General features: G+C 38.0%; 1 protein-coding gene across 9 annotated transcripts in view; it reads right to left on the bottom strand.

Annotated features, from left to right (window-relative positions):
• The window catches only part of LOC124300675 (mushroom body large-type Kenyon cell-specific protein 1-like), a 98,199-nt gene that overhangs the window by 13,114 nt on the left and 63,504 nt on the right, over positions 1-21,581 (bottom strand). For 5 of the 9 annotated variants that reach the window (XM_046754983.1, XM_046754981.1, XM_046754987.1 and 2 more), the window contains 3 exons: positions 5,409-5,866; positions 3,746-4,072; positions 2,054-2,362 (listed from right to left, as the gene is read on the bottom strand). In XM_046754983.1, coding sequence (XP_046610939.1) covers positions 2,054-2,362; positions 3,746-4,072; positions 5,409-5,866 — 1,094 coding nt within the window. Of the gene's footprint in view, positions 1-2,053; positions 2,363-3,745; positions 4,073-5,408; positions 5,884-21,581 lie in introns of all 9 variants that reach the window. The other 4 variants (XM_046754988.1, XM_046754989.1, XM_046754990.1 and 1 more) reach the window with 3 other exon arrangements.

The raw sequence follows: 21,581 nt of genomic DNA, 5'->3' as shown, positions 1-21,581 counted from the left end.
AGGACCAGAACGATCTAATGCGACGTTTATTATGCACGTAAACGTCATTAAATCTGACCATTTTCAGTCTTTCCCCACACCGCAGATTTTTTTTTATTACTCTACTGCGCGGTAATTTCCACTCGTAATTTCACCGGAAGTTGAACCTGATGACGCGTTACGCGTTCGTTTCGAAGTACTATTCAACGATTTTCAAGCTACAGCAAACAGCCTCGTTGAAATTTTATTTGTATGTTTTAAGTCCGTGAGATTCGGATGCGAAATTTTTTAAATTTCGAGCCTCTCGTTTTCACTGAATTTAAGAAATTTGTAAACGACGAACGACAAAAGAAACAAATCGAGAGAAAAGACAACCCCAAGAGCACGATAAAAAACATTCAAAAACCATTCAGTTCATTTTCCAGAATGATGTTATGCAACTAAACATTTGTCGATATCAAATCCAAGTCTTTGATTTCTAATTGAAGTTGACGAAAGGCAAAAAAAAATTGAGCAGATTAAAATTGAAAGAAACATTAATTCGTTCGCAAGTATCGACTAATCTCTTCATGGTGAATTTCGAATGACGAAACGTGAATCGAAGGTGACAGAAATTTTTAGAGACAAGAAAAAAGGTGGGAAATCTTCGCAACATGATCAATATCCTCGGAATTAAACCTTACTTGTTAGACTGGGGTCAAATCGACCTCATACCCACTTCATTTCAGACACACAGACTACATAGTAATGTATAATGCTATATACCACAAGAATAATGAATGAAGAATAAAATGTAGTGGAAATTGCAAACTGCGTTTTCAAGCTTCAAAATTGATACATTTTTTTCAAGCGCGCTCTGTTCCAATGACTTTTCATTAAATTTTTATTCACAATTTTTTTTTACACGTAAACAATCAATTTTTGTTGGAAGAAACTATTCTACCAGCAAATATAGGGTAATGTACAATTTTCTCACGTACCATTCGGTTGAATATTTTCTTTACTATGCAACGATTAATTAAAATGAGTTAGATTGACCCCAGTGTGTCACGTAAGGGTTAAAACTGCCCGGAAAAAAATGTGATGACGATTTTACATCTGTTGTGGGAAATATATGGACACCATTTTTTTGCAGTCAAATCTACATCAATTGTGGTAAGTCTTACAATTGGTCTTGCAACTCTCATTATTGGATTTATAATCTTGTCTCAATTGCTGTAGATTTATCTCCAAAAAAGTGCTGTCCGTAAATCGACGTCTCTCTATGAAAAGTAGCATATTTCAGATTTATTACGAAGACTAGCACGTTTCGGGTGTTTCCAAAAACTAGCATGTTTCGGCTTTCATTGCGAAAACTAGCACATTTCGGTTATCCCCGCAATAACTATCATGTCTCGATTAGCGGAATAAGAATTTTCTAAAGATTTGTAGGGTACGCGGTGGTCGAAATGAATGTCAATTTGCGGATGGAGAAGTGCGTTTTTCGCATAAGAGTAAACATATAAATATCCTCGAAATTGCATTGTCGATCCAGATGTTAAAAAAATGAATGCTTTTTTTACAGGTTCCCTACAGATGTTTTAAATTTCTTCCATATGTTTTATCAATATAAATATGAATTGGTCTTATTACATTTACATCAAGTAATCCTTACCCAAGAGTGCAACAACCATTGTATCTTGTCGGATATGATTAAGTCAATCTTTTTAGATTTTCATACCCAGCAACGCTACACTCGTACCAATCTGTATGTTAAAACGTGTTAGTTTTCGCTGTGAAAACCACAGCATCCTAGTTTTCGTATGAAATCTGAATCGTGATACTTTTCGCAAAAGGTGTCGATAAATTCACGATACGAGTTGTAAACTCCAAAAAATACCACCGTAAGAACGACGGAGTACAGTGGTATGAATGTAAATGTACCATGACAGAGGAACGGCACCAGCACTTGGCAAGCAAATTATTTTTATTTCGGGCATCTTCGCTGCGAGTGCGGCTTAAGTGGATAACGCACTTGTCAGTGACCAAGGTAAACGGGAATTCGCGAAACGAGAGACACCGCTGGCCTACCTACCTGAGAGTTTCTGGGTTTTGCTGAGAGGTCGAGTGGCTGGTCGACGACGGAGGCGCTCTCCTGGTGAGCTGGTACCCCGACCCGGGGCGCCTCCCTCGGGGGCAAACACCAGTGAGGAAGGAGAGTCGGATACCCGGCAGCACCACCAGCCGCACCACCGAGGGCCGCAACCGTCGCCAAAGTCGCAGCCATCGCCGGGTCGACCTGGACCGACATCGGGGATTCTGCTGACCGGGAACTGCTGCTGGTCTCACTTTGCGGACTCTGCGTTACAAAGTTTCGCGAATTTATGTCAGGCGAGTTAATCTGCTGAAAAGAAAGATTGGTCAAATTTGTCTCGAGGGTTTCAATGAACTTTTCAAATGACTGCAATTCACTGGCATCCCCAACGCGAGAGGTCGACCGTTAAATGCGAACGGTGACGAGGCTGAAGTTGGTAACGTTAACGTAACGATGCATTATTGATCAATATTAAAATGACTTTCAACCAGTTGGATGTTCAAAATGAGAGTATGTTTCGTTTATCGTCGTTCATTGAATTTCGGACATTGCTAAAGGTCCGAGGCAACGATTTTTCCTGAACATGCATCGTTGAAGTAACGTTACTGACTTCATACTCGTAAATGGTGTTGGTCAGGTTGGCCTGATCTTCTTAGAGCAAATGGACTTGGACTTGGGTGAATCTTAAATGCAAATTTCGTTGGCTTGAAAAATTAGGGAAAACCGACTTACGCCACTTCCATTGTCAAACTCTGATATCGTTCGAAAAATCTTGGAAATTAGTGTTCTACGAAAAATTGTACACGGTTCTGACACACTTTGTCTCTCAAGTATTTGATGATTACGTTATAGTAACGTTAACGTGACGGAACATTGATACAGGAATCTATATTTTTAAATTTTCGATTCGTTTTTCGAGGAGTTTAGTTTTAGAATTGTGAAGATATGTTTTTCTGCAATTTTGGGTTTGCTGAATTTCAAGCAATCCTGAAGTAGCGAAATAACCGAGTTTTCGCCATCCTTAACTACCCTTGTAGAATCGTATAAAACGAAAGTTGGTATTCACTAAGCTATCATCCTATCCGTCAAATTATACCACTTGTTTGCAAAATCATATGTCAAATAAACGAAAACATATTAAACGTGTGAAAATTTAACCTTAAAATTATTTCTGAAATTCAATTCTTCTAGTTCACCAGATACTTTTTCAACTCAAAAAACTACTCTGCACTACTGTCCATAGGAACGTCGATTGATCATCAGATCCCGAATTGGATGGTAACAATTGTTCTCTCCGTCACCAGTTTATGAAGGAAAAAAAAAAAAGTGTGACAAAAGAAGCATTTTAAAAGAACAGCAATACGAACGATATCCCAGCGCTTACTGAACACTGAATCCTGAAACATTATTATACACATCTAGATTCGATGTCAATGAATAAATGTTGGAGCTTCACTGACATGTGCTTTTGATAATCTCACGAGTATGTAGTTTCATTGCAAGCTCATTCGAGTACCGATATACTTGTAAGAATGCTCAAAATGAGCCGTTCTCCGCATCGAATATCGCTCATCACTGGTCTCCGAATTCAAGTCGTCTGTAAAAGCAGAGTGCTTCTATCCTTACGAAAAAAGCTCCGGTCAAAGGTGAAAAAACTTAGAGTTAGGATAACGTATGTAACTTTCGACTTACGAGGGGCGGTTGTTCGTCGTGCGGCAGCTTGCCATCGAGGCAGAGGTAGCACTTGTCCAATGGCTTCCAATCCACAGGTTGAGGACTCGAACGTCTGTTCGTTACGCCGATGCCGAGATAAGGCAGCGAGGTTGGTGTGTTCTCTACGGAGAATCTGGGCCGTTCCTCCGTTTCTTTGCCGAGAGGAGCCACTGGCCGGACCCCCTCCTCGAGGCAGGATACGAGCCCAACGGAACTCGGCGGTTCCTGGAGCTCTTCCTCCTTCTTCACCCTCAGCAGTCCTTGAATCCCCTGAACCCGCTCCAACGCGAGATCTGCCTCTTGTTCCTAAAATAATCCGGTTATAACGCGTGATGTGCGTATATGTATGACGTATTTATTACTGTTGGTAACTTTTATCGCGCACGATCCTTTTACGAAACAAGAGTGACCAACTGGCGCGCGGTTAGCCACAATCAACCGCGGTATAACTCACTAAACTCTCTGCCTTCTTTCGTTTTATCCTTCTTCACAATTCTACGCCCCTCTCTACCTCTACCTCTACTACCTCTCTACCACTTTAAACAATGCCATGATTATTTCACTTGCGAACGCAGCCATTATTTCACATGTACTTATGTTACACAAGTACATGCTACTTCAACTGTTCTTTCTTTGACAAAATTTTCTCTTCTTCGTTACTTCGATTTATTCATTTATATTGTAATTTTTTTTTTTTTTAAAGCTTTCCGTCTTTTACCACAAGGACCCGGCCTTCGATTTCACCGAGAGAAAGATTTCTCCGCGCAACACGAAAGTAAAAACAAAACTACTGAGAAAAAATACACATCTCGTTCAAGAGATACGACGAGTGGGATCTTTCGAAATGAAACTGTAGAGGTTGATTTCTTCATCTTCTCGAAGTTTTAAATAACGAAGCGTGATAACCGTGCGATTTTCCTGCGAGCATAAAATGGTCATTGAACTAACTTACAACACGTAACTTATTACCCGCACAAAACCGAACAACTTTCTTAATAAGAAAAATTATCTTCCCATGCTGTACGCACTTCCGGTTGCGGTGAAAACCCACTTCGAACGGATGATTCGAACTAATTCTATGCTTTAATACACTTCGATCACCAAGTAATTTTGCATCATCGCGATGGGAGTAATATCGGTCGAACTGAACACGTGTTGAAGTTGGGAACCAGCGGAACCTTCAAAACACATTTGTGAGCTCTCAACGAATTTCACCAGACCTAACAGGGTTTTTCAAGTTCTTTTGCTACAGTTAAAATATCATGGTATCGAACACCGTATCCATAAAAATCTTATGTTTCAGGGTTGATAACTATCAAAAAAGCTTCTCTGAATGATTCATAGAGTTGATGTACCAGTTTTGGTCATCTGCAAGTACTACTCTTGGCTACAATTTGATACAGTTGTGGCCACACTTACAACGGGTCAACAAAATTTGATTCCATAAATGGTGAAAAGGTTCCCTGAACCACGTGACCTCTAGAATTAAAAACTTGTTATCTAGGATCTGGTAAGAGTTGGATTCTGGTCACGAATGAACGGAGCATGATTTTTTTTTTGCAAAGAGTGTCTGCAAAAGTGATACAGCGACCAAAGATGGCACAACTACCTGAAATTCGGAGAAAAATATGCCGATACTGACCTTGGCCCCTTCCGTGTCGATAATGTTGGATTGGTTCGGTTCCCGAGGGAGATTTGAGTTGAGAGTGCGAAGAGGGCTCGCCTCTCTTGTCGCGCCCTCGCCAATCTTGTCGTCTTCGTCCTCCTCCAGGTCCTGGTCCCGATCCGCTGTTTCGAGCTTTATGCCTTCGGAGCTGAGCCGCGCGTCTTCTACGACCCTTTTGTCCAGTTCCTGTTCCTCGTCGGCTGAATGATCGCGGTTTTGTGTATTCGGCTCTTGTTTCACCCTCAGCTGTACCGTCGCAGCCGCCGACACTGGTTGGTGGTGGTTTTGACTTCCTGGGGGATCCTGGCAGAGGGATGGCGGGTAAATGTGATGCGGTTGCGTTATCGATGCACTGCGACTGCTGCTGTATATTGTATCTTGGTAAAGCTTCCATCTCCTACGGCCCATCAATTCTTCCGCTACCCTTTCTAGACCTGCGACACCACCACAACTACATCAAACAACGATGAGCGATCAACTTGCACTGCAAACGTTCTATGCCTGTGTGTTATTTCATGTTTTATCATCATTCTTAACGGAACTCATTTCGCTCTCACAATCAACATGACAACATTCATTGCAGTGTGCGACTTTCACGGTTGGGTTAGAGACGAGTCGTGATCGAGGTCTTCGGATGCTTCGATGCTTCGACCAATTCGTTATGGAATATAAAAATGTCGGTTCCATTTTGACGAAAGATCAAGAATCCGGATGTTTAATATCGTCGGTTTACTGCGCCGATTGAAAAAATTGCAAGAGCAATCCTACGTTGCAGTTATTTTTTTAACAATTTTCTTGATCAGACTTGAACGAACGAAGAATATCAGTGACATGTTTAGATGACAGACTCTAACAGTGATTAGAGCCTGCTGAATAATTAGTTCGAAACCATTGTATTAAAAAAATGGATAAGACTTCATTTCAATCGAACTTTCATTAAAATATTTCGATCAACAATTGCAAATCTTTATCTCATATTTTTTTTACCAATTTTAAACGTGTTTGAAAGATTTTTATCATCGAGTTAGATAAGGGGAGTTTTTTCACCGAACGAATAATAATTTCGATGTTAATTAATTCAACATCGTTTACGTACCTATGCACAAATCTATAGCTTCTTTCTCCGCTACTGTGAATTATTGTCTGTAGTCGTTTAATAGGGGAAATACGCTTACATAGATATACCGGGACAATCTCAACCGGGATACATACACACATACACACATATATATATACATATATATCTAAATGTACCGTATAGCGTAAACGGAAAACGCAATATCCGTTGGGTTCTTGATAAGCGGAAACTATTCGCCTTTCGGATAATCGTGCAGAGCCAAGAAATATTCACTATCAGTATGCAGTCCATACGCGTGACTTCGGGGCTAAGTTCAGAGGTTTGGAAAAATGGCGATATTTTGCGATTTAGACAAAATTTGATCGAGACTATCGCTAGTTCGTGAATCTATGCAGATTATTGAGCGACCGACCTCGAAACGATTCGTTTGACGAGCTTCGTTATCAGCGTCGATCTGCTGTTATTTTTCATTCCACCCCATTCCATTCAACTTTTTTTTTTTACTCTCTCTCTCCTTTTCACCTCAATGCTCACGCTTCATTCCACCGCTATTTTCATTTTTTCACCCCTGATTTCGTCGCGAAGATAAATCGTCAATCGCCGTAATTAGTCGCTGTGCACTTACTGCGAATGCCGTGTGCTTCACATGCCATGCACAATTTTCAGTCAGGCAATCTTATCTCGCACATTCGCAACAGCAACTGTGGTAATGTTCCCATTTTTTTTCAGACCGTTAGATTTTTTTTCGTCTCCTTTTATACATTTCAACATATACACATTTTTCGAACGTACGAAAGAATCTAGAAAATTCTCATCGACGTAATGTCTGTCATAACATACCACCTTGTTTCCTTCGAATTGGATTAACGACTTCGTGTGTATAAATATACGTGTATATAAGTCTGATAAAATTTTTCCGAATCTTCAGCCTTAGCTTTTGCGATCGGTTGAGCGAATTACACAAGATCAACGACTATAGATCGTATATATTCTATTTATTTCTTCTTTCATTTTACTTGTAACTCAATTTTTAACCTAGACATGACACAATTGCTTTTCTCAAGTTTCCGAAACGTCTAAATTAACAGATTTAATAACTCGCTAAATCGTAGTTTAAATTATTATCCACGCAGATGAAACTTTGTTACAATCCGTAGGGTTGGAAAGAAAAAAAAAAAAAAAAAACAATCCAAGGCAAAAGTTTGATCGGTAAAATTGGAGGGATGAGATGATGGATGAGCGTTGTTGTAACGAAAGCTCATCGTCTCGTAGCAGCGCGGTTGAAAAGTTGCACGAAACGGAGTGGGATCGTTTATGATAAATAAATAACGAGTGGTAGATAAAAACGGAACGACGCAACGTTGGACTAAAAAAGTACAATGCAAGTTTGAAAGCCCCCCTCTTCATTTCCGACTCCGTTGCACGGCCGTAGTATTGCAGTTGCTAAAATAAACCGCGACTCTTTCTCGCCGCCGTTGTTTATAGTTTATTATTATTTTTCATCCGCGCATCGATGTGCGCTACAGATAATAAAATTGATCGATACGTTAACTTTCCGATTCAGCTCGTGTCTGATGGTGCATAATAATATATGCAATGCACATAGCGGAAGAATATAAATAAACGGCATGCGAATTCGCGAATATCGTGCTGAACAAGAATCCTGTTTTTCACGCAATATTATATATACTTATATTTTTTCCCGGTGCATTTTTCACTCGATATCTGAAATTTTTATTTATTTTTTTCTCTTCTATTTTTTGTTGAACTTGTGCGAATAAAACTTATCGTTACTTGTCACGACAGAATTTTTAGGATCCGTTATGTCAAGTTGAAAAATCGCGGTACCTATTTTCAAAAAGTTTCCCTCGATCAGTCTCGGGATAAATCAGTTAGGCGGTTTTCATTATTTCAATAAGGATTTCGTAAGTTTTTCAATCATAATGTGGCAACTCATAAACGATAATTTCGAATGAATCACTAAATTTTTACAAATTCTGGTAAAACGCGTTTCAATTTACGATCGTACATACATTTTTGTTTTTCTAATCAAAACGACTCTTCGTCCGTATATTCGACGACAAAAATTATCCATAAATTATCAATAAACCTTGAATAAAATTGCGAATGGAATCAAATGAGAAATATGATGACAATTACGTCAAAAATTAATTATCGTGAAGCGATCATCGGTAAAAATACACTTAATACCTTCCTATGTACGTAAATGTATTTGATCCGAATATAATTAACATGAAAAGTCCCGTTCGTACTTTTTTATAAATTGCTTGAAATTCCGTGTGAGCATCGTTACGTTTTTTTTATAAAATGGCAAGTACATAAATATAGGTCAAATTATCATTTCTCATGCCTCGTAAATTCTTTCTAAGACAATAACGATTAAACGCGCAGGAATAATCAAAATAAAAATGTCGTGAAAGGATTGAAGGAAATAAAATATTAGAAGATAAATAAAGGGCCGTGAGAATAAAAAAAAAAAAGAAAAACACAACTTCACCTTGAATCTGCAACTATTTTTCGCGATGTTGTTAATTTTTGTTCCTGAAAATTATTGCACGTCAATTTCATCAGATTAACTCGAAGTTGCACAGCGTTTTCCCACAGCGAAGTTGTAAAATACAAAAAAGTCTCCGTATAGATAGATAAACGGATAGACGAATAGATCGATGGTTTATTTGTCAATAAGAGCGAGATAGCCTCGACAATAAAATTAATTTGTTTGAAAACGTGATGAAAAATTACGCCTCCGCAGCCATGCGATGGCTATAATAACACACCGTCAATTCACGTTACATACGCATAGTCGGAATATAATTAACAATTTTGCCGCGTATTGCGTTATGTCTAAATAAGCATGTGCAAACCGAACAGCATTATTGGCTCGCGGACTGTGGAGTGTGTCTGTGCGTTATGAACCTGGATCTAATAATAAGAAATAATACGTTGCAAAAAGAGAAGAAGTGGAGGGGCAAAAAAAAAAAAAGGAAAAAAATAAATAAAAACAAAAATAAAAATAAAATAAAAACGAACGAAACAGTTTTTACGTGCGAAAAACATCTGAACAAATTATTGATGTTTGTCAAATGTTTCAACTAATGGAAATATGATATACATATGTACAGGTGTATATAAATAAGTATAATTTATCTATATACATATCGTTGTAATGTACTGCAGTTGGCCTGAAAGAATCGCCATTATATTACATATCTCCACGTCGTAGTTATACGTATTATATACATGTATATGTATAAAAAAAAAAAAATACGTATACATAAATTCCATTAAACACTAATTGCACACCTTTGCATCATGTTTTTACAGATGTCGTTCGATGCCGTGTATCTGCTACTATACATACGTATATATATATATGTACGTATATGCACCGAACTGTGCAAAACGACCGATGGATGCGGAGGTGCATTTTCTGATTATAATAGGATATTGTGTAGTTGGCGGTTTCGTTTTTTTATCATTTTATTCACTCTTCCACACACTTATCTCCCTACTTGTTTTCGCCCGTAGTTGCAGAAATAATAAGCACATGAGAGCGAAAAAAAAAGAGAGGAAAAAAAAACATAAAAAACATGTGCCTAATCACGTTTAACTCAATTTAAGGATTGTCAGTGTATCCGTATGATAATTTTTCATAAAATTCTTGTGTGTTTGCGAAAAGAAGAAATAAAGACCGATACGCTGATTTTACGACAAAATCAACACGGGTTTCGATTTTTGATACTACGTTCACGATGGGAAAAAGGAAGATTGATCAGAAATTTTTATCGTGAAAATTAAAACACTTTTTTACAGATGAGAAATTTGAAAAAAATTCAATCCATTTGAATACAATAAATGTATATATACTATAAAACTTGGGACAATTTTCAAGTGTGATGAAAAAAATAAACTCACCACAGTTCAAAAGTCAGTGTTAAAAATATCCAAATTTTTCTTTTTTTTCACCCAATGCACCTCAATTCAGAAAATTATCTCGACGCATCGTGAAATAAATTTTTCGACAACTGAACCCTTCGTGACGAAACAAAAAAAAAAAAAAAAGATGAGAATAAAAGTAAATCGAAACAAAGAAGAAATTGTTGAAATTTAAATACCCTCCGCGGCTTGTCGGATATTTTATAAACGTTTAATTATAATAAGTGATGTCGTCGTCTTTTTTCATCGACAATATTCAAAGCGTTAAGTTTCATCGAATTTCCGTTCAGTGTGTAACAAATTCGCATCTCTCTTCGCCAAAGAAGGCGATTGAAGGAAGATATTTGATTTGGTCTAATTATCACGCGTATCGTGTCATAACGACGGAGAAGCGAAAAGCCGATATCTGCAACCTTTCATTAAGTATCCATGGGCAATGGAAGTCGAAGGCAGTTGATTATACCTGCGCAGCATCGTCGAGACTTCTAAAAGTAATCGTATACTACACGTGGCACGTCTACATTGGCCATGAATCAAACCGTTGTAGGTACACCGCACGTTTTCTATGTTATATCGGGAAAGCCGCACGTTATATATACACACATATATATATATATATGCAGCTGTAAATACGGGGGAGAGAAAATTAATAGGCGATAGTGACCTATGAGCTATGCGGTTGTTATATACGTGCCCGTGACTCGCTTTTCACGCTGCGCTTCAGGAGCCAATAAAATGTTCGTAACGATAAGACTCAAACTTTCGACCCGAGGCGATAATCGCCGTGCCAACTTCGTCGTTTTTGATTGGCTCGATAATTGAAACCGGGGCGAAAAAGGTACGGATTTTTTTTTTTTTTTTTTTTTTACTCGTCATTTTGTCGATCGAATGATTTCTAGAAATTTTCAATTGACATTTCTCACTCGTATCTTTACGATAGTCTATTTGTTGTATGTATACATATATACACATGTGCAACCTTATCGAATAATGAATTTATTTTGACACAACTCTGAACTACAGTCGGTAAAATTGCGAGCCGCTATTTTGCGGAATTCGATTAGCTGGAAAAATGCTTTCAACCCTTTGAGTCACACATTTATGTCTTGAGTCAACTTTTATAACAATACAGCATTGTATGGTTTTTGGAATGATTGACTACGTATCTGAAATCAGATTTCAAAAATTCAAGATGGTGGATCAAATATGGCGGACAAAAGATCAAAACTTGATTGAATCCGGTGAAAAAACTGCACACGGTGGTTTTCGGGGTTCCCGATTGGGTTTGCCGTACTGAATTTTTGAAAATCTGATTTCAAAATCTTAATCAGCGACCCCAAAAATCCCTGGACAGGTTTTTTTTTTCCAGATTCGATCGAATTTGAAATTTTTGTCCGTCATATTGGATCCGCCATCTCGAATTTGGAAAATCCGATTTTAGATTCGTAATCAGTGACCCCATAAGCTGTTAATTTGTTTAAAAAAATATAGATATATGTGTAGCGGGGTAACTTTCTCGGAAATGAATTATCACCATCGATTTCCACCATTTTTTCGATGAATTTGTTTCTAACAATAACAAACAGTCGAAAATTATCGATAAATAATCGAAAAGTAGTATGTTGAAAAGTTCTCCAAGTATAAAAAAAATAAAAAAAATCGAAAACTTTGCGCGCCATTAAGGATCGAAATCCTTATCAGCAAACGGAGAATCGTGCAAATAAATACGATAAATCGTCTTTGGATAGTAAAGTCAAGAGCTTGCAAATATTTCTGTCAAAATCATTGTTGGAAGGAAATGAGGAATGAATATGAAAAAAAAAACAGAAAAAAGAGAAAAAAACGTAAGACAAAAAATGGATAAAAATGTTTAGAAAGCAGGAATTAAAAGCGAAGCGCATACATTCGTAAAAAAAATACGAATGTGCTAATTGGCCGACGGAGAGAGGGATCGACGGTTTCAATTGGAGCCCTGATTTACTGACGCGGTCGCGGTTTCAAGCTGCCGAGTTACGCGATAAGTAAACCCGCGAGTGTTAGCGTTAAAAAAAAAAAATCAAAAGAACAAATATTACTTACAATTATAGTTACGGTGCATCGGAAGATTACGATAATCGCGTCGTGCCGAAGAATGTTTATCGATTGAATAAGTTTTATTCGTTTCTTTTTTTCTTTTTTTTTTTTTTTATTCATTTTGCCGCATCGGAATCGCGATCGCGACGACCTCGCATAACGATAAACCGATTCGTTAAATCGTGATAGGAATTTTTCATCGGTAATAGATTAAGTTATCCATATCGGGAAATCGTCAAAATATTTTATGTATCGTATATTTTATCTGCGATTAAATAATAATCGATTATTATATATATATATATTACATATTATATAAATAAATATATATATCTCCTGAATCCTGATATTGATCTATTTTTACGTTGAATGATTTTCAGAATTGATCAGTTCATTTTTTATTATTCAAGTGTGAATGACGTTGGTAAATAATTGGTCACTGCAAGTATAGAAAATCATCGTTGATACGTTTTATTGCGATATTATAATCGAAACTTTTTTCAAACAATGTTAATCTTCTAGAATCAATTTTCAACAACTTCTCCGAGCTGATTATATTACGCGTTTTGAATTATTGTAGTAAACATAATGAATTTATGTTTCTAATGATAATAAATTCACAACAATGGTGAAACTGACTATCCTTCAACATAATGTCAATGACTTTTCAGAAGCAAGTTGAAAATCAGTGATTTATATGAAGTTTCACACGTTCTGCAACTCGGCTTGATTCGTTATCGATCATACAGCGATTGATATATAGAAATATCCGAGTTCCCACAATTTTTCAAGAAAATCATTCCACCCGTTCTAGTCTTCGAATCTTCCCCGAAAACAAATCAGGCATTTGATAAAAACTCCGATCTACTAATTCACGCTAACGGAAGACGATTTTAGAGAAGGATTTTTTCAAACTTGCCAACCAAAATTGCAATCCCTGTATTAAAAAATAGACAAAGTCCCGAACAACTCGATCCAGATCAATGCCTGTGCAAATTCTACACAACTGTACGTATAATGATAAAAAATTAACGATGATCAATGAAATTCTGAAGCTTCTTTCACGTTACTGTGTTCATTTATTTATTTTTTTTTTTTTGGATTAACTAAAAAACTGTTAATACATATAACTGCACCGGTGTACTACTCGATTAATATACGTCCTATCGATTTCCTATCAAAGTTGAGGCGGCTTAGATAAGACATGGAGTATTAATTAGAATACAAACAGAATTCCGGAACGTGACGTTGCAGCACGCGGAGAACGCGAATGCCGAGCGAGTGGCGAATGTAAATTGCTTTGCACTTTTTCTAGTTTGTTCGGAGCAGCATGCCATGAGCACGTGCATGATCGTTTGTAACTCGTATGTCGATACATCATCGGATTTTATCAGCCGTGTGCATGTAAGGATCGTGTCTTTGTAATTCACGCATCGGTGAACAATTATTTGCCAAGATTCTTGAGCAGTACACTGAAAAAAATTTCATTGGTTACGGTAACTCGAAAAATTCAGTAAAACTGTTTGAATATTGTTGGAATTAGGAAAAACGAGGTACGCGTAACCATTTTAACCACGAGAAAAAAAATAGGTTACTCCGTTCAACGAACAGAGAAAATTATTGAACAGAATTAAGTATCGGAAAGTGTTAATATAATCTTGTTATTTAGACTTGGAATTTTTCCGCTATGATTGTAGATGACGAATTTTTCCTTTTTTTCATTTTTTAATCGTGCATTTTTATGGATCCATAAACGTTGAAAGCGACCAACGAGCAAGTTAAAACGAAAGAATTACCGAAAGAAAATAAAAAAAAAAATTGGCATTGCTTTGATTATGGACGATCATTTTTCGTCGTCATGTATAATATACGTATATCGATTATTAATTTACGATCATAAGACGCGAAGTTTCATCGAGAGGAAAACAAGGAAATTGACTTATTCCAAAACAACAGCGTTGAGTGACATCGAGTTTTCGTCGATGTAGAAAAGCCATCCAAGCTACTTTAGCGAGAAGCGATTATAGCGTATAATTATAAGTTTTCCGACTTCCTTCGAGGAATAATTCATCGGCATCAAAGCCCGGAGATCCCAGCCTCTCGCATAAATTACGATAAGTCCAAAAACGAGCGTGCCAAGTTCGATTCGCGTAATAAACAGTTAAAAAATTGGGATCCCGGTGAGCTAAACAAAAAAGGTAGGAAACAAAATTTGTTACAAATTGGCAGAAAAAAAAAAAAAAAAAACATGAAAAGACACAGATTTTCTTTGCCATGTTTGATACAACTTCATCGAATCCCTTCTCTGCGTGCACGGATATTGATTGTATGCTTTAGCCTAGATAAACTCGTACGGAAAATCGGCTATAGATATATACTTGGCGAGTTTTACGATTGGACTTAAATTTACCACCAATCAATTCTTCTATGCACCGGGACAATCTCTTGAAACTTGAAAATCAACAGCGCACGCGCGAGTTTTATCGGCTATTCTCGCAGGCTGGCCAACCCCAGTTTTCAGCCGTCAAACTGTTTCTGCCGGCGATGTGGTTGACACGAATTTTCGAGGTTAGAATCTCAAATAATCGAGGCAGCGACTCGGAAAGGTTTGGGAAGCATTTGTTATCGGGTCGGAAAGTTGATTCTTCGAAGACCGGTCGGAATTCAACGCTTGTGCTCTCTGAAAATTCAAACGTAGACATTTTGCGTAGGTTGGCCGGCCTGCATCGCGGACAAGAATATCGCTGCGGGAAGATTTCGCCGACCAATGAGATTTAATTATTTTGCGCATACGCGGTTCATTTTCAAGTCTCAAGATATCGTCCCGGTACGTAACTCTGCCTGTAAATTCGATACAGATTATAGAGCAACGGGTCGTAGACGAGGTAAACATGCGTGGGTGTCTAATACTCGTGTTCAAGAATCGTTACAGAGGTTAAGCGATATGTTTGGAAGACAAGCCTGGTTTGGGAACAAAGAACAGCCTTCTGACTAGAAATTAGTATAATTACGGTAACCGATCGAGTACAGAGCGGTTTTCCCCGCCTTGAAGACATTCTACTCTACCGGTATTCAAACCTTCGCCACAGCGATTGGCTGAAACGAGATTAGAATCCTTCGCTTCCAGAGGCCGTCGTAGAGCCCGGGCGTCACGTGTAATGAATGGGTCGAAAATTCCGGGCCTAGGATTGGCTCGTTTCGAGGCCATTTGGCTGCGGATTAGAAAATGGTGTGGTGTGTGCCGCGTTAGGAACGCGCTCACGATGATATTATTTCTACGCGGTGTTTTGAAGCGGTGGGGAGAAGCGATTAAACCGCAGCCTTCGTCGCCGTCGTTCTCTTCGTTCTCAGTCATTATCGTACTTGAGAAATAAGGGGAAAATTCTAGGCGAAAATACGGCGCGAAGTCGGGTCTTCAGATTTGATCAATTATATATGGGGCATTCCACGCCAATTCGACCAGGGTTTTACCCTTAACCTCTTAGATCTGGGGCGCGATTTTTTCTATGATTGTTCGTTCTCACTTCGAAAGGTACTAGGTGTTTTTTTTTTTTTTTTTTTTTTTTGTACTTTTTCGACCCAATTTGAATTTTCTACAATTTTTGGAAACGATTTTATTGACCGAACGAGATTAAAAATTTGAAAAAATTCTGAAAAATTCTGCGTCAGATATAAAAATTTTCAAGCTTGGATCCGGAGTGAGCCGATTTTCCCTTCTTACTGTTTACAAACTTTTACCGACAAAAACACGTGAAAAAAATCAGAAGCGAGAGTCATTTTACTATGAATGGTTGCTGAAACATTTTCGTGAGTCACACCGGAGTAAAAAAAAAAAAATTTACGTCTTTCGCAAGAGATATTTTCTCATCTTCATTTTGCTAATAATAAAAAAATTGCAAATCGTAAAATGTTTCAGCAACCATTCGTAGTAAAATGACTTCCGCTTCTAACTGTTTTAACATTTTTTTTTTTTTTTTATTTTGTTAATCACAGTTACACAGAATATCGACCACCGTTTTTAACAGTATTTCGTATCGATGGGTAATGAATCCAAGTTATTCCAGATTTCCTCTCTTCATCACAGTCAATGATGGACGTAATTGAATTGCTATATCATTAATTGACAAAAGCATGTTCGTTGGTCACTGCAGCAGCAGTCAAATCCATCCAGTGTATGATACAAATCATGTGAAGAATTGCCACATAATGTTGCCTCGAAACCATAATCGATGTGTCGAATTCTACTGTAAAATTCCCCCGTGTTTTTTCCCGATTTGTCAGAGTTGAATCCGAGTAAAGGTATTTCGCTAATTCATTCAACTGATTATTTTCAATTTTTGGCAGCAACGAATTGAAATTCCAAACAAGTGTATAATTAGTCTCGTTTTAATAAATTAATTATTAGGTACGTATAATATCCATATTTTTTGCAACAAGTGTTTTGCCATTCAGTTCAATTATGAAAAATACGGAGCGCGAATAATTCTACGTAGCGTAAAATACATAATGTTTAAATTAGCAGCGTTTAACGTCTAAGAAAAATGGTCGTTTGTCGATTTTTCAACCGTTTAAAATTCAGCAAGCAGTAATAGAACAAAACATAGTGATATTTCGCGATATTAGTTCACTAGAAATCGTTGTAAATATAAGAAGATGTTCGACTTTTTTTTCCAATGGTTCGTCACGATAACGTTAATAACTTTAACCTCGTTAAAATACTGCGCGCGTTCCTTGAACGGAATACTGACCGACATCGATAAGTCCGTTGGATCGAAGCGTTAAGGCGAAACGAATAGTAGTTGAGGAACCAACCTAAATCCGATTGTCAGAGTACCTACTTCGTTGTCATTTTATGACGCCTGGTCGATACTCGATGCCGTGTCCGACTCGGTGGTATTTAGGTTTCCGTAATACGGATGCGAGATACGTCGAAACGACGATATTCCCTGCAGCGTAATCACAAACGACGTCGAGACGTCGAAAATGGCATAAAGACGAACCGCGAATTTTGGGAAAAGTCGAATAAATTGCAAAAAAAATGTTTTGAGCCCAGTTTGAATGAATTATTTCGCCGTCGATCGCTTGACGTTTAAATTTAAATCCATTCCTCACCACGTGAAGCGTTCTCTTGCTACCTGTTTTATTACTGAAATCAACCGTCGATAAAGTCGATTTTAGTATGGGTCAAAATTCCGAGTTAAATGAGTCGAGTGGTCGAATCGAAGTGGCTGTCGAGTGGTTAAAATTTCAAAGAGGGAAAATCTTTGAATCGACACTTTTTGAACATTCAAAATTTATCGTGACAAATTATCAAAGCTCTAAATGCCAAAGACCGAATGCAGGTTCAAATTGCAAAAAGAGTTACAAGAAAAAAACAACAACTCTGAATCGTCAAGTTTTCGAACATTAAAAATTTTTCGGAACTAATGTTTGAAGATCCAAATGGCAAACACTGAATGTATTTTCAAATTGTCGAAAGATGAAAATTCTGAACGCTCCTAAATCCAAATCTGCGAAACTGATGAGACCGAATAATCAAAAGTTTAAATACGGACAAGACAATGAAATTGTTGAAATTACAGACGAGTCAATGATTCCGAAAAATACCAATCGGCAAAAATTTCCAAGATAAATCAACGCGATATTTAGTCCGAATATTTGGAAATTACAATCATTAAATCGATTCCAACGATTCCAAAGCTCGAATTTATACTCAGAGGTTTGACCTTTCAGATCGATTGGTTATATACCCAATAACGATTCGAATATACCCGCTAAATGGTCACAGCGAGAGCTGATGAGAGTTTGACCCATGGAGAGTGGGACACGTGGTGTGTTTCTTCACCAGCTTCAACAATCTTCACAAGAAGCGGGTCTCTTGGCCAACGACTTTCTTGGAGGAACAAGGCACGGAGGTTCCAGTCTCGGTAATAAGAACGTCAGATACCGAAGATCAACTAACGTGTTATAAAAAGCAAAGTTACCATTGAGACAGACATTTCAAACCCAAGAAGTAAAAACACCAAAAACGATATAAAAATTAAATAGAGACTGTTTAAAAGGAAGAAAAAAAATAAATAAAGTCAAATCCAAGAGTCAAGTGCACCGATGAAAAGACAATTATTTACAATTTTAACAATATACATAATTTTGAAGAATTGACACGTGGAATGAACGAATGATGGAATGGGTGAACGAACGAATCTTAAACCTAAGAACGGCTCGTGTTTTATATATACGTATATATATACATATATATGAAGACAAGAATGAAAGAAATCGTGCTATTTTCGTCGTAACTTATAAACTAGGCGTGAAGTTTGTTCGTAAATTAATCAAATAAATTTAATTTGATAAAGATTCTTACAACCCGTGTATCAGTCCAACCCGTAAGCGTACCTTAAGCAACTCAACGAGCGTGGCAACGTTACGAGCTTAAAACGCCGGTTGGTAAACCGTATTCGAAAGAACGACCCGTGCGATGATCCTTGAATAAAAACGACTTTGTATCGCGATCATGCACCGAGCGAATATTTTTGCACAAATACGTTGCGTGTAGATGTATATACGCGCGATTATCCGCGACGTAGAAATTCGATAAGCCTCTTGCTCTGATTAAATTCAGCTGTTGTTAAGTGCTTAGTCGATGGTTCAGGAGCGTCTGGAGAGTCTGGATCCGCAGGCGAGGTCATTCGGCGATGGAGAATCGAGAGGTTGACGATCGTACGTTTGACAATTGGGAATCGGCTGTAAATTTGTATTGCAAACGGTGCAGATATCCTGTTCGGACTCGGGTTTGTTCAGGCTATGGATCGTCCTTTGGAAAGCGAGCGGTGCAAATACACGGTCCATGTTATACCGGGACGATTTATTGAATCTTGAAAATGAACCGCGCATGCGCCAAATAGTTTAATCTCATTGGTCGGCGAAATCTTCCCGCGGCGATATTCTTGTCCGCGATGCAGGCCGGCCAACCTACGCAAAATGTCTACGTTTGAATTTTCAAAGAGCACAAGCGTTGAATTCCGACCGTTCTTCGAAGAATCAACTTTCCGACCCGATAACAAATGCTTCCCAAACCTTTCCGAGTCGCTGCCTCGATTATTTGAGATTCTAACCTCGAAAATTCGTGTCAACCACATCGCCGGCAGAAACAGTTTGACGGCTGAAAACTCGGGTTGGCCAGCCTGCGAGAACGGCCGATAAAACTCGCGCGTGCGCGGTTCATTTTCAAGTTTCAAGTGATTGCCCCGGTATATAATATGCATAATGCATGCGGTTCCGAAGTCTTTGTACTTTCAGTACCGAAGTCGAGTTGCGGTCGGGTTATATGAGCTCCAAAAGAACTGCCGATAAGGAAAACTCGATTGAAACTCTCTTCGTGATTTGTCTGTCTCCGATACTATATCGCAGCGACGACCTTCCTTTGCATCCCATCTTTGTTCAAACGGTGTTTATCTCTCTCTTTTTGCCACGAATGTTGTATCAGTTCAACGACGAAGAGGAACAGAGAAAGAGAAAGTAATTGAGCAGCTGGCTTGAGAAGCCTCAGCTGGCCAATTACCCGATCAACGAATATGTCTGATATCATGTTTGTGGGTGGATTCGCAGCCTGTGCGTCCTGACAACAACGCCGAATCATATCCTGCATCCGTACTCCAACGGCGAGAAGCGGAATGTTGACTGATTCGACCAAGTTATCTCGCCACTTGCTAAATATTCAAAATTTTCATCGACGTTGTAACGATTTAATTATCGTACCGAGTTGAAATTGACCCTGCTTGTACATCACGTGGTGTCCGATTTTAGTAAGTGTAGTACACCTTTCCTCTCGCAAACGATATCTCACTGCGAAATCATCGTCATTTCCTAACATAAGGTGTCTTTTGTTATCTTTTTCTTCCCGAAGAATTCAACTTCGATAACGAATGAAATAATTTACCAATCTGAAGATTCCGTTTCACGTAATCAAATCAGAGGTGTACAAAACATCAACTACGTGAGGTATCTTTAACGATATAATAACATGGATATATACGATTCAACCAACATCCATTGATCTGCTCTGCGGGTAATAAAATATGCGTCAATTATTGTCAGCAAAACAATTCAAGACACTAAAACGACAAAGCTTCAACGAAACAAGTATAAATTAAAATGAGAGACTATTTGAAAAGGAATAAAGAAAAATTCGAGAACCAATTTTAATGAAAGAAAGACGTTTTATATTCATAATTTTAATCCGTTTCACCTGTTGGTCGATAATTTATATACTTTGCGAGTGAATGATCGAATGGATTAACGAATGAATATATAACATGTTTTTCGGCTGTCGCTATAAATTTATGCAACAAAAATAAAGGAAATATTTACAATTTTCAGATTCTTTAACACGAGATCTCTTTCCAATTTATTTTTAAGATTCGAGCCTATATTTACAGTGTAAATATCAGGACAAATCCATTTTGGCTCAACTCCTGACAAATTCAAGACTTTTCATGCCCTAATCGAGATGCTGAATTGAAATTCAACCTCAAGTAACAGCAAACGAAATGCATAACTGTAGGCGAGGCGGTATTTATACATAAAAAGAAAATTTTCACAAAACGTACGATAATTTCTCTTTGTGAAAGATCTGACTAGTAAAGCTTGCAACGCTAGTGCTGCAGTTGGTAATAATAAACTCGGTACAACCGCAAGGCGATAAGCATGCACCTAGTTTCATTTGATAATTGTCACACTCTATTGAGTCACCGTATGGTTTCAGTGAGAGAAACAGAGAAAGGGAGAAAGAGAGAAAAAGAGAGAGAGAGAGAGAGAGAGGATGAGTGATAGAAGAAAATTATGCGCCGCTGCACATTTGTCGGTGCAGTGTGGTTGATGATTTTTTTTTCAGTGATATCCATCCACAGGGAATCCCGCTTATTATTCCAAAAGCCGCACAATTCCGGTCGAACTTCTGCTTATAAAAATGAACCAGCTTAACCACGTCCTCTGCAAAATCTAACGAATACGAAGCTGGATTGTTTATTACGGAGTTT

This window comes from Neodiprion virginianus, chromosome 3, assembly GCF_021901495.1.
Source record: "Neodiprion virginianus isolate iyNeoVirg1 chromosome 3, iyNeoVirg1.1, whole genome shotgun sequence".
NCBI lineage: Eukaryota > Metazoa > Arthropoda > Insecta > Hymenoptera > Diprionidae > Neodiprion > Neodiprion virginianus.
The sequence above is the reverse complement of the archived record's forward strand: the minus strand, read 5'-3'. Positions and strand labels throughout refer to the sequence as shown.